This window comes from Halichoerus grypus, chromosome 8 (assembly GCF_964656455.1).
Source record: "Halichoerus grypus chromosome 8, mHalGry1.hap1.1, whole genome shotgun sequence".
Taxonomy (NCBI): Eukaryota; Metazoa; Chordata; class Mammalia; order Carnivora; family Phocidae; genus Halichoerus; species Halichoerus grypus.
In genome coordinates this window covers 148,486,994-148,501,652 of record NC_135719.1, presented here as the reverse complement: position 1 = coordinate 148,501,652, position 14,659 = coordinate 148,486,994, and the positions used below count along the sequence as shown (strand labels likewise).

General features: G+C 42.5%; 1 protein-coding gene across 1 annotated transcript in view; it reads right to left on the bottom strand.

Moving 5' to 3' along the window:
• WDR20 (WD repeat domain 20) overlaps positions 1 to 14,589 on the bottom strand; it is a 54,850-nt gene extending 40,261 nt beyond the window's left edge. The window contains 1 exon segment of the mRNA XM_036086231.2: positions 14,280 to 14,589. Coding sequence (XP_035942124.1) covers positions 14,280 to 14,528 — 249 coding nt within the window. The 5' untranslated portion in view covers positions 14,529 to 14,589.
• Between the last annotated feature and the right edge of the window lie 70 nt (positions 14,590 to 14,659).

The window sequence follows — 14,659 nt, the reverse complement described above, 5'->3', positions numbered from 1 at the left end:
ATGGTCCAGACAGCAAAAGGCGCTGGCAAAAGTCACTGGCAAGAGGAAGATCTGGGGCTGACGGTGACAGAGACGGAGCTTTCCGGAGCACATGCACTGTATGTTTCAACAGCCCTCACAACCGGATTCATGCTTTCAAGGGAATACCCACTGGATTAGTTTACTGCAATAAATACTTTTTCCTTTGGGGGGGGGGGGGGAGAAAGGCATAAACAAACAATTTTAGAAAACAGAAAGACTTACAATAGGAGTGAGAAAGGAAAAGGGAACAGTCCAGTTCCAGATGACGTGGGGTAGAAGGAACTGGCAAAGACGAGAAAATACTGAATGGCTGGAGAGGGGTGGGCCAGAAAGGCAGAAAAAGTGTCACGGCCAGGAGTGTTTCAAAGAAGAGACAATGATCAGCTATTTCAATGCCGCTGAAGAGAGGGCAAGGAAGCTACAGGCCGCATGGTATCTGTAGATTTGGCAGCAGGATGTTGAGTAACCAGTATCCTGGAGAAATTAGAAGGGTGGGAGCCAAGGTCACATTGGAGCAGAAGGACAAACATTTCTATCTGAATTAGTCATTTTGGGGCTGAAGCAGATTCAGCTGCTGCTAAGACCCAGAGCGTCACTATGGGAGTCAGTGCCAGGGGTGGACTAGAGGAGGTCGCTGGGAGGGGACATGGAAGCCAAGATACCAAGGAACCCAGGTGCCTCCAGGGTCCTGTGCTGGACACAAAACCACCCAAGATGACAGCAGAACTGGAATGGAAAGGAAGGCTGTGAAGCGGGTACCGAAGTCTTCAATGAGCAGAGGTGACCGTAAGTCAGTATAAGGCTATAAGGAAGAGGGAAAAGCAGATGAGTCTAAATGGGCAGAAGCTCCAAAGGAACCCCAGAGATGAGTGGCCAATGGACCTACACTTAATCAGTGCTCCACTTGGAGTACAGCAATTGGGACTCTGCCTTTCCAGCTCTACCTGCACCCCACTTTCTGAGCAATAGGGGAAATGCAAACTGCTTCCCTGTCAAAGAAAGCCCTGAGCATAATACCCACCATTTTTTAATTAGCTGAGTTAATATTGCCCTCAGTCTTGCTAGTTACATGCACTCCTATTCCAAAATCCAGAGGAAAGAAAAGTGCAATGTCGGGCATTGTGCAGTTCCTATAATTAAGCAGGAAGAAGTTAAAGGAACTGGAAGGGACAGTATGAGCAATTTTGTCCAGGACACAGGACAAGGAAGATGTAGCTTCCAAACCAAGATGATCAAGACACTAGCCACAGCCTCCTCCTGGGTTAGCCCAGAAGAACAGCATAAGATTCGAGGCTGAGACTAATTTCTAAGTGTCTCTCAACAAAAGCAAAAGGGGTTGGCAACCCTGCTTCTGTGAGCTTTGGTAACTAACAGCGACCATATTTGCCTTGTGACAGGGATTTTGAAAGATCATCTAATTTACTCAAGTAAATCCTTAGAGGACTATAATCTCAACCAACTCATTCATTTAAAATCGACACAATGTGCCTATTATGTACAGGCACTGTGATGGATATGGATGAATAAGATGGTTTCTGCCCTCAAGATTTCAGTCTAGTGGGGGAGACAGAGAGATCCAAACAAAAAATTCCAAATTGTGTGAAAAAGTGGGAGGACATTCATAGTAGTCAAACAGCAAGATCAAAGGAAAGAGAGGTCTCTAAACCATGCAGGAGCACAGCCCAGCCCAAGTGGTCCTCCAACTACAGTGTATCTTCCCTGTTTTACTGATGTACCTTACCATGAGCTCAAGGAAAAAAACTGTTACATCTGGTTTCTAATACCTCAGCCAGCATAAGATCCTCAGTGTAGTTTGCATCTCTAGATCTATTCTCCTGTCTGCTATCTACTCACACTGCAGCTCCAGAGTGGGCTCCAGGGCAATCAGGGTATTATATAATCCAATGTCCTTGCGAAAGCTCAGTCAGTACCTATTTCTTCTTGCTAAAGGCCACAGGAATGGGCTGGTAATCCAATCTGGGGCAACAGGTCAAAGAAAGAGGTCTGCTCGGGGCTTCAACGAAACAATCTTTCTTATTCTTCTGAGAAAACGTCTAGAAGCGCTCTTTACTCTCACCCTGGATACTGGCTCTTACTCTGGACCATGTGTTACAGAAATGTGAAACCTAGACCTCCTCCACCATTTTGCCACTTAGGCCAGGCTGACATTCAGTGGAAAGCAGGACCAAGCAAATGTCAGCAAAACTGAGCACTGAGCTGGCACCCCAATCAAACCATGCCTGAAGCCCACCTTACCTCTGGAATATTCAACGACATAAGCCAATGCATCCCCTTTAAAGTTTTAACTAGTTTGAGTTGGGTTTCCTGTTACTTACAAACTGAAACATCCCTAACATTATAATATATTTGGAAGTATACTAAATCGTAAAATCTACTAATGAATCACCATCCACCAGCTCCTTTGACAGCACACTTCAATGTTCACCTCTTGCTTCTAGAAAAGTCTTTGTTAAGCCTAACTCTCAAATATTTAAATGTAAATCTTTTCCCTCTTCTTTAAATCTTGGAGAATGACAACTAGTTAACACCTAAATAATAAAATCACGGCTCTAATTTATCCATAAAAATTTACAAATTTATAAATTTAACTACAAAAAATATGAAAATTATCCAAGGCAAAAAGAAATACACACACACACACACACTCACACACACACAACCCTACGCAAAGTTACAAGACAGATGAAAAATGAAAGAAAAAAATCCCTTATTCGTATCACAAAGAGCTAATCTCTCCAATATCCAGAGAGCTCCTTTTTAAAAAAATCAAAGATATCTAACAATCCAACACAAAAAATGGGCAAGGGATATGAAACAGTTCATAGAAAAATGGAAATACATTCCATTCTTATATATAGAAAGATGCTCAACCATTCTCATCACAAGGGAAAAACAAACAAAAATAACACTAATTTCTCACCTACCAGATCAAATGCAAGTTTGACAACATGCCCTGTTAGCGAGGCTGTGGTGAAACAGGTACTCTCATGTGTGAGTACAGAATAGTACAACCCCTCCCCATGGAGGGCGATTTGATGATATCTATCAAAAATATATATGCAGGGACGTCTGGGTGGCTCAGTCGGTTAAGCGTCTGCCTTCGGCTCAGGTCATGATCCCAGGGTCCTGGAATCAAGTCCTGCATTGGGCTCCTTGCTCAGCAGGGAGCCTGCTTTTCCCTCTGTCTGCCGCCCCCCTGCTTGCGAGTGTGAGCGCACTCTCAAATAAATAAATAAAATCTTTAAATTAAAAAAAAATATATATATATATATATACACATACATACACACACATATTTGACCCAGCAGTAACCTCTCCCGGAAATACATCCTATAAATATACCTGCCTCCATGCAAAATAATATACATGCGAAGTTATTTACTGCAGCATTATTTGTAATAAAAAGAGATCAACAATCAAGAATCATCTATTTAAATAAATGTGATCTATATCCACAGCATGGAGTATAAAGCAATTATAAGAAAGAGTGAAGAAGCTCTCTATTTACTAATATGGCAAGATCTCCAATATGTATCATTAAACAGAAAAAAACAAGATACAAAATATCATACACAGTATGCTCACTCAACTTCTTCTCTGCTCAAATGTCATCTTATTCTTATGGCAACAGAGGACGAGTCAAAAACAAATAAAATGATTATAAGGAGAGGAAGGGAACTTTGCAGGGAGGACAGAAATGGAAGCTAAACCTCTCTGAACAGAACCTTGTTTTATGATTCTGATATTGGAGCCACATGTTTTATATAATCAAAACACAACATTAAATGTATTTCCTAATAGATTTACTGAGGAATAACTGATCTACAAGGAATTGCACATATTAAATGTATACATTTGATGAGTTTGGATGTATGCAAACACCTGTGATACCATCACCATAACCAAGGTAACAGACACCCAACACCTCCCAAAGTCTCCTTATATCTCTTCATTTTTGTTGTTGTTTTTGTGGTGAGAACACTTAACATGAGATCCATCCTCCTAACATTATGAAGTGCACAGGACCGTGTTAACTACAGTCACTATGGTGTACAGCAGATCTCCAGAATTATTCATCTAGCATAAATGAGACTTATACAAAATTAAATTTAACAACAATCCCTCACGGGGCGTCTGGGTGGCTCAGTCGTTAAGCGTCTGCCTTCGGCTCGGGTCATGATCCCAGGGTCCTGGGATCGAGTCCCGCATCGGGCTCCCTGCTCGGCGGGAAGCCTGCTTCTCCCTCTCCCACTCCCCCTGCTTCTGTTCCTGCTCTCGCTGTCTCTTTCTCTGTCAAAAAAAAAAAAAAAAAAATCTTTAAAAAAAAACCAAAAAACAATCCCTCATGATCTAAAACTGGATTATGGTAACAGTTGTGCAACTTGGTAAGTTTGCTAAAAGTCACTGAATTATACGCTTAAAATAGATGGCAGGAAGGTACAATAATTTTGCTGGAATAAGTCTGAAGAGGCAGTGAAAGAACTAAAGAAAGCCAGGAGGGACCAATGCCTCTCCAACTTCAGTGAGCACCCGAACTACCTGGAGACCCTCACAGAAAGCAGATTTTGGGGGCGCCTGAGTGGCTCAGTCGGTTGAGCGGCTGCCTTTGGCCCGGGTCATGACCCCGGGGTCCTGGGATCAGGTCCCGCATCGGGCTCCTTGCTCGGCGGGGAGCCTGCTTCTCCCTCTCTCTCCCTCTGCTGTGCTCTCTCTGTCAAATAAATAAAACCTTTAAAAAAATGAATTTTAGAAAGCAGATTTTGATTCACAAAGCCTGGAATGAGGCCTAATTCTGTACTTCCCACAAGTTCCCAGGGGCGACACTGATGACACTGGTCTGTGTGCCACACTTTGAGGGTCCAGACAACTTGGAGGAGCTTTGCTCTAAGAAGCAGCTGAGAAATTGGGGCAGTAGCTGCCAGAGGCAAAGGACGGGTACCAAGTGGGTGAGGGCCCCAAAGGGCTTTTTCTTCCCTTTTGCTGTAGGAGTTGACTGAGCCAGGGTTAGGACGGAGAGTGAGTGCAAAGGGGTTATAAGGACTTATCACAGCATTTAAAACAGGAGTATCCTGGACAGAGTGGCAATGTAGCAGGAGCCAAATCATTGAGAAATGAAGGGAAGCGATGAGGGTTCAACAGGGATGGTGCTGATACAATCTGATGACCTGAAAAGGACAATACACTAGGAGGAGTCCTGCAGGATGACAATATACTAACGTAATACATTACCTCAGAAGTAGTACCAAAAGAAAGAAAATACATTAAAAAACCATTTTAAAAACCACACTAAGAGTCCTGGAAGCTAGGACATAGCCAACTTTTTTTTTTTTTTAAGATTTTATTTATTTATTTGAGAGAGCGAGCACAAGCAGGGGGAGGGGCAGAAGGAGAGGGAGAAGCAGACTCCCCACTGAGCAGGGAGCCTGACACGGGGCTCAATCCCAGGACCCTGGGATCACGACCTAAGCCAAAGGCAGACGCCTAACTGACTGAGCCACCCGGGAGCCCCTATAGCCAACATTTACAGGCTCACTGTGAAAGATAATCTTGCCCTCCAATCAAGCCTTGCTAAAGCTTCAACCCTCACAGTGACTCTTAGAGGAGCCATGCCACACCTTCAGGCCTTGGGCCTCTAGTTGTCTTGGTTTAGAATCCCTTCCCCCTTCAGCCCAACCACCCATCAGAATTCAGTTCAAATGTCACCTTGTTAAAACCTCTCTAAGCTCCCACTGCAACTGAGACAAACATCACACTGTAACACTGTATTATAATCATCTATGATCTGAACGAGTGAAACACTCTTACAAGAGTCAATCTTGTAAGTACTTCTTGTATTCCTCCCTCTAGTTAGGGCAGCAATAGCAAAGGAATGATCCAGAAGAAAAAGAAAAGCAACACAAGACATATCCAACTTAGAATTCTAGATAATCAGCTGCTGAGTAAAAAGCAGCCACAAGAGGTCTTCTTCATGGAGCTAGAAGTGTCACCTAACAGGACAGGAGAGACCTATCACTCTTATATTCAATCACACACAACATAGGAGGAAAGGTAAGCCAAGACTTATCAAAATCAGGGTGCTTAAACTTCCTGTGCCATGGCTTCCTTCTCACAATGATGTTTTTAAATACAAAAGATTACAAAGGAGATCAATTATTAAAATAGTTATTAAACAAATTTAGGATCTTTAAAAGTTTCATTTCCCACTGAATAACGAGCTGTAGTGCAGATCCACTAACTACTGTTAATTTCAAAGTAGTGATGAGTGTGACATCTGATAAATCTGCAACAACCATAATGTGATATGCAAACACCTGTGGTTTTCACTGGTGATAGTCACAAGTCTGTTACTACTGTGATTTGTTGCCTAGATCCGTAATTGGAAGGACACGTTGAAATTCAGTTAAGAGTTTTTCCCCATCTAGCCTAATACATCCCCTAAACCCTATTCAGATTAAGCAGCACTAATAAGTGAGTATTGTCTGAAATAACAGACAGCATCTGCACATCCACCACTACTTACTTGTCCATCTCACCATTAAATTTAGGCGCTTTAGGCCAGGGACTATGTCTTACTTGTCTTTGGGTCTACACATCCCACGAATGTTAGCTGAATGAGGATGTCATTTATTGTTCCACTGGACTGTGAACTCCTTGATGGCAGAGATTCTGTCTCAACAACACAAACCAACCACTCCATAAATCTTGATAGAATGAGTAAGTGTGTGAATAACTTATTTTCCTTTGTTGGATGATAATCCTCTCAAGGTCAGGGATCACATCTCATAATTCTTTGATTTCCCATAGTCTAGTCTACTGCTTTTTACACAAAACCACTCAAGTATTTACGAAATGAGACATTAAGACAAGACAGAGTCTCTGAGATGAAGATCAAAGTAAGTGAAGAGATGAGCCCGTGTACCAGCTCTGCTGTGCCAGGAGGAAAAGGTGCAGTACAGCAGTGAGGCGGGTGTAGCCAAGCAAGGGAAGACGGACCCAGGCCACAGAGATCATCCACAATGTGGTTACTTGAGAATATGCTCAAGTATTCCCATTCTTGCTTTTAAAACATAAAAACCTTATAAATTCCTTCCTCATCAGTCAGTCTTGCTTGTTCTTTTTTTTTTTTTTTTTTTTAAAGATTTTATTTATTTATTTGACAGAGAGAGACACAGCAAGAGAGGGAACACAAGCGGGGGGAGCGGCAGAGGGAGAAGCAGGCCTCCCATGGAGCAGGGAGCCCGACGCGGGGCTCGATCCTATGACCCTGGGATCATGACCTGAGCCGAAGGCAGACGCTTAATGAATGAGCCACCCAGGCGCCCCGAGTCTTGCTTCTTTTTTATAAAGTCTACATTTTTCTACTGCTACAAAATAAGATAAAAGTTTAGCAAAGATTGGTTTGGCATGTTTTTAGTACAATATACCCTACTTAAAAGAAAATCCATATTACAAAATAGAATTGAGAATGCAAAACATGACTCAATTTACAATTTGCCAACTGGCAGAGAAGTTGTGAAGTTGAGAAAAATGCTACAAGGTAAGAGCAATTGCCAACTCAACCTCAATCAGAAACAAAGATAAAGCATTTCTGAAATTAGAAATATAAAGATATAAGTTTTAAAATTTAAAAAAATGTGATATGTACACAACATTTCAGGGCAAATCATCTGTGTGAAATCCAACCCAATATTCTTCTCCTTCTAGGCAGAGAAATACTTCTCCACTTCACCTTTACTCCTTAACTCCACTCGATACTTGCATTGCTTACACCATGTGCAGAGCACAGGCCTTTACTTTATATTACAATTATCAGTACAAAAATACAAGCCCCTTACAGGCAGAAGTATCTTACTTCACCCTCACATCATCCACAACAGACAGCAGTACCTTGTAAATAATAGCTCTGCAATAAACATTTAATGAATGAGGATTATTTTTTTACATTTTATTTTCTTGAGAGAGAGAGAGTGCAAGCGAGCACGAGCTGGGGGTGGGGCAGGAGAAGTAGACTCCCCATTGACCAAGGAGCCTGACTTGGGGCTCGATCCCGGGACCCTGAGATCAGGACCTGAGCCGGAGGCAGACGCTTAACCAACTGAGCCACCCAGGCACCCCAGATTATTTTTTTTAAAACAAGACATACCTTGTACTGTTATAAATAATAGATGCCAAATGTTCAGAGAATAAGGTAACTTATCACTCCTGAAAATGAAGATGAAGAATGTCTACCAATTAAAGTTATTTGTTTTTGATGTTTACTCCTAAATAACCAAACAGGACATTTCATATTTCTGCACAAACTAACCTCACTGAAATATAAATAAAATTGTTCTCTAAGACATGAAACATCAGACTACAAAAATCTTCACATTTATTTTTAAAACAAGGTTCTTTAGGCAGATAGCCAAACTAGTCAAACTAAAATCCACAATGTTTTGATTCTTGCTCAAGTTTTCTACCAAAGCACAATAAGTACTTAAATAAATGAAGTCACTAAGTTAACTCAACTATAATAAACACAGGTGACAAGTTTCTTGAGGGCAGAGACTTTGTCTCTACCCAGCATCTAGAACAGTACCTCCTATCTGATAAGCATGCCCTGCAAATATTTGCTAAAACAATGACATTCCTGACTATCTCATGGATTTCACAGACATACTCCGAGAGCTTCTTACCATTGCTCATATCCACCCACTCTGCCCTTCAAAATCTCATCAGTCCTCCTCTTCAAGGTCAAGAGAACCAAGGTATCATATGAAAGTTTCTCTGGCCTGCTCTAAGTGATAAATGAAAATGCTATATAAAATGTGATAGTCAAATAACTAAGCAATTATCAATATTTCAGAAGACATTAAGTAGCCCTTAATGGGAAAAAAACTACAGGTTTCCATTCAACTCCACGTATGCCCTACTAAATTAAGTATAAAATTTCTCAAGGTAAATTTGATATAAAAAGTTCTAATCTTCCATGCCTCTTTCTTTTTTTTTTTTTTTTTAAGATTTTATTTATTTATTTGACAGAGGGAGAACACAAGCAGAGAGAGTGGGAGAGGGAGAAGTAGGCTTCCCGCTGACCAGGGAGCCCGATGCGGGGCTTGATCCCAGGACCCTGGGATCATGACCTGAGCCGAAGGCAGACGCTTAACGACTGAGCCACCCAGGCGCCCCCTTCCATGCCCCTTTCTAAACTAGAAATGGGTAGCAGAGAGATGTGAGAATTACAAATGTAGTGAAGGGTGTGAACGTGACCTTCTCTGGAGCAGGCCAGAATCTAAAACCAGCCTGTGGGAAAAACCTTTGAAAGGCTTCTAGGTCACCCTCCCACACAAAGCATGAATTCCTCAGTCACTGACAGGTGGTCCTGCAGTCTTTGAGAGAGACAGATTATCTCCCACACAGAATGCTCATTCTCTCCCAAGTCAACCCATTGCACTCCTGGTTAATTCCGGCTCTGAAAATATTTGAGCTGTTATTATATGACTCTTCTTCTGGCCCCAGCTTCATGTCAACACAATGAGTACAAAGCCTTTTCTAGCATAAAGACCTAGAATCACATGTTCCACTTGCTTTCACAATACACCCCACTCCTCAATTCCCATTCAATGAGTAGGCAATGAATCCAAGACATGAAGACGTCTTCCCAGTAGAAAGATGGATTTATTTTCATAAAAAACTATTGAGCACAGACTCCTACAACCTTAAGAGCTGTGAAAAGGCCTTGGAAGCCATCTAATTCTACTCCTCTCCCCTCTATGGTAGGAATTGCTTCAATAACATCTCTGGGCAACACATTTGTGTCCCAGAATCTTAAGATGGGAGGGGGAAAAACGTCTCTTTAATGTTAAGTAGTTCTAAGTATAGTTTTTAAAAGTTATCTGTTAGTACATAGATTTGGTAGGTAACATGGTTTGATAGAAACAGATCAAAAGTAATGTGTCACTTGGTTACTTTCTATTACTTCATGGTCTCTTGCTATACAATTTCCCAGTTGTAAGAAAGCTAAATTTGTTACCTACTAACAATAATTTTAAAATGTCTTTACAAAGATGTGAGCCACTAAAAATACCCATTACTTGGAAGCCCAAAATTAAATAGGTTCTTTAGCTCGTGAAGATCTTTTTAGAAGTATGACATATGAGGCGCCTGAGTAGCTCAGTCAGTTAAGCATCCACTCTTGATCTCAGCTCAGGTCTTGATCTCAGGGTCGTGAGTTCAAGCCCTGTGTTGGGCTCCATGCCAGCGTGGAGCCTACTTTAATTAATTAATTAATTAATTAATTAAAAGTATGGCATAGATGGACACTGATACTTTATCCAGTCATTCACTCAACAAATAAGTACTAAGGGCCTACCTTATGCTGGACACTGTGCTGGGCACTAGGAAAATAGTGAAAGCAGAAAACACATGGTCTCTCTTCTAAAGGAGCTTTGTTCATAAAAAAGACAGATTATCACCCAGAGAATTACAAATTGAGAAAAGTGCTAGAAAGGCAAAGTTGAGGATGCTCTGAGAACATGTAGTGAGGAAAGCGGATACAGCCTGGGGCTTCAGAGCCGGACATACTACAGAAGTGATGTTTAAGCTGGGGTCTGAACGGTGGCCATTCACATTTATGTAAAAACAGATCTCATAAAATGAAAGGGTTGGTCCAATAAACCCAGCTACCTTTGGCATCTTTATCCTAAAACAACCTCTTTTTTAAAAAAAAAGGAAAGCCGGGGTGCCTGGGTGGCTCAGTCGTTAAGCGTCTGCCTTCAGCTCAGGTCATGATCCCGGGGTCCTGGGATCAAGCCCCGCATCGGGCTCCCTGCTCGGCAGGAAGCCTGCTTCTCCCTTTCCCACTCCCCCTGCTTGTGTTCCCTCTCTCGCTGTCTCTCTCTCTCTCTCTCTCTCTCTCTCTGTGTCAATCTTTAAAAAAATAAAATAAAAAAATAAAAAAAGGAATGCCAAGTATTCTATAAAAAGGTTTAAAGGCTAGGGGTGCCTGGGTGGCTCAGTCGGTTAAGTGTTTGCCTTTGGCTCAGGCCATGATCCTGGGGTCCTGGCATGGAGCCCCACGTCTGGCTCCCTGCTCAGTGGGGAGTCTGTTTCTCCCTCTCCCTCTCCCTCTGCCGCACCCCCCTGCTTGTGCTCTCTTGCTCTTTCTCTCTCAAACAAATAAAATCTTCAAAAGAAAAAAAAAAAAGGCTTAAAGGCTAGGAATTGATATTTCTTTGGAGAGAAGGATAGGGTCATACTCTACTGTAGATACCCCACCTGGTATAATTATCACCATTGCAGTCACTAAAATCTTGGCTGAAATGATTAGTGTCAGTGTTAAATCAATGCTCATATTACCTTCAGTTAAGCAAAATAAATTCATAAAACTACATTTCCTTACACAAGAAACTCCATTCCGAACTTCAACTGTGAAAAGAAGATGCTTTCTTGTACCTCACAGGATTGCTATCAAGATTCGATGAGAAAATATATGGCAAAATGCTGGGGCAGATCTTGAAATGGTTGGAGGATATGGCATCCGTGCGATCAAAAAGCTTGATCGGTCCCTTCTCACTATGACAGTTCTTTAGATTCAGCTTGCTTCATTTTCCTGACCATGAGAAGAAGAAAAAAAAAAAACTGTAACACAGGTTTGCACTCCTTCTCTAGCCTTGGTTTTCTCCACGAGGGTGAGACTGCAAAACTCAAAGGTCCCCTCTAGCTCTAGACACTGACCTGCACATCTTTTTAAAGGGCCACTCCTTGCCCCACATTTGAGACTACCTCCTCAACCACTCATTCCCCCATGACTCCATACTTCCTCTCAGGAATGGCAGCACATAGTTCATGATTTAAGTTTCTCAAAGACCTATTTTCTACTTATTTTACAGGCAGATTTAAGTCGAATGTATGCATCCAAATTAGACCTTCTGAATGATCCAAATGACTGTTGTAAAACTTTGTATGCCCCAATGAAAAAAATGAGTAACAACAGTCAAAATGACCAACTGTCAAGAACAGAGTTATAACTCCTAATGCCAAAAAGTAAATTTTGGTTTTCTGAGTAAGGAAAATTATCTGCTCCATTTTAAAATCAGAAAAGACAGTCTCAAAAACAATCACTTATATTCAGAAATAACAATAAATACATGCAAACTCATTCACGGAAAACAATTTTTTAAAAAAATTGCAATGGCTAGAAGAGAACTAAAATGTCCACCATACAATGCTGTAAGATGTTACCGCATGCAAATGAAATTTTACAAAATAAGTTACAATACTCAAATAAATTATGTAGCTAAAGACAAATCTACATGTTTAAGATTTTTCTTGTTTAAAATAATTTTGGAGTGTGGTCTTGAAAAGCTCTCCTACTTTTCACCTTCATCAAATAGCATCCCAACTAAGAGAACACAACTATAATACTTCCAGGCAAGAGACCTGTTTTGATGATGCAAACCAAGGCCGCAAGATCCAGATACGGGTTGCCACTAGAGAATGCTTCAGAAATAATACATATTCAAAGAAAACTTTTTTTTTTAAAGGTAACGTTGGCACTAGTAATTGCTGATAAATTCAGCTGTTAGGCACGTTTAAAATTTTATATAAATTTTAGTAACTTAAAATTCTAAACTTATTTCCAGAGAAAAAGTTGATCCTTTCAGTCCTAGGAACAGTGGCAAAATAGCAGCTTCCTGTTTGACACTCTTAATGCTTATTTTAACCATATTTTACACCTACCGAGTGTTTCAAGCTTTAAAGTTCATCATAGTATATTATAAATTACAACTTGAGTACTGCAATGTTCTCTTCTTAAAGAGAAGCAAACAGGAGTTAAAGAACTCATCCAAGGTCACCCAACAAGTCAGCAAAAAAGTTGGGAGCAGGACTAAAACTTCAGTTCCTAGACTACTAACTACCTCACACTTTCCCAATTACAAAAGAGAAAAAACGAAATCAAGTGATTTACTTTCAGTAATAACAGCATACCTCAAACACAATAGAGCGCTTATCACAAACAGTAACCAAAAAGATGCACCTTGAACAAATGAGACAGCTTGCTACTTCTGGATACTACTGTCATGTCCCTAGTTCTTGAAACCAACGAAAAACTTACTGCTTCTGGATGTATTACATCCTAGAGAATGTTCACTCTTCAGTATGTACAATTTGCTTTCACACTAACCAAACATTTATAAATTAATGTTACCACCTTTTTCCACGCCTAGGTGCTGTGGGACGCATCAATTTCCTCACTCTTCCAAAAGTCAAGTCAGAGACCACATTTCTCAAAAATAAGCAGTTCTCAATGAGAACATAGTTACATAGCCAATAAAGGAAAAGCTCTAATAAGTTGCTTCTTTTGAAGAGATATTTTTAAAGGATGATTATATGCTTCACAGAATTAATGTTAAGTCGCCCGCCAGCAAAAAAAAAATGATTCTTGTAAAGTAGCTTTTAAGGCTTATGCCTCCCTGTTTGGGACACAGTCTGACTTGTTGGACAAGAATGATCTGGGCACGCTCACACAGAACCCCTATGAACCAGCCAGCTTAGTTCACTGAAAACATCATTTCGACCTCCCAACTATAGTACTCAGTCTTTCCCATACTATAAGGGCCAAGATGACCCTCTTTAACAATCTCTCAGGAGAACGTTCCCTGGCGGAGAAAGTGACAGCCTTCCTCCTGAGGTTTCTGGGAAAAGTGTGAACACCAGAAAGAGAGGCTCCTAGGAAGTGTCAGCGCGGTGGAGTAGCCCTTGGTTCCGAGCAGGTCCTTTCTGACCTAGTCTCAAGTCCTCCGCCTCCAGCCCGGACTCCGCCTTACAGACCTTCCCAAGCCGCCCGCGCCCCTGTTCCCTAACCCGGAGCGAGACTCCCAACTCTCCCGGGAGGCGAGGCAGTCTCAGCAGACAAGACGGCCACCCCACCTCTTCCGGGGACTCGCAGGCCCGCTCCCTGGCCGTGTCAGAGCCTGACGGACCCTGCCAGAGAGAAGGCAGCCGGCCCGTTCTGGGGCCTCCCCGGCGGAACCCCGCACCCCACGGTCCCTTTCCACAGCCTCCACCCCTTCGAAACACCACCCTCCTTACTCGTGAATCCCCCTTCCTCAGGAGCACCCCAGTGGAGTTACCGGCCCACTCAAAAGTAAGAGCGACCGCCACTCCTATCGGTCACCCTGGCCCCCACTGTCACCGCCCTGCTCCCGGCCTCTGCCCACGCCGCTGGCGGGCCCCAGTGACGCCCGGGTCGGTACCTTGCGGACCCCCTTGTAGATATAGAAGTAGAGCTCCCGGCCCACATTGAAGCAGAGGCGGTCGCCGTTGCCAGACTGGTCGTTGAGGTTTACGAAGGAGACGCGGACGGGGTTGGATCCCTGCGAGTTGAAGGGCACCCGGTTGGGCCGGCTGTACTCCGAGTGCGGCAGCAGCTTGTACAGACCTTCCCGAGTGGTGAATTGGGTCTTAATCTCGTTCATCTCCTTCCCTCCTCCCTCCGTCGCCATCTTGGAAAGCAGCGTTCATCCTGCCCTAAGTGCCCGGATCACGCCCACCGCGCAGGCGCCGTCCCGGGCTCTTGTTCTCTCCCCCCCCTCCCCCGCCTCTTCCTCCTGGCCCCTCCCACTCGCGAGTCGTC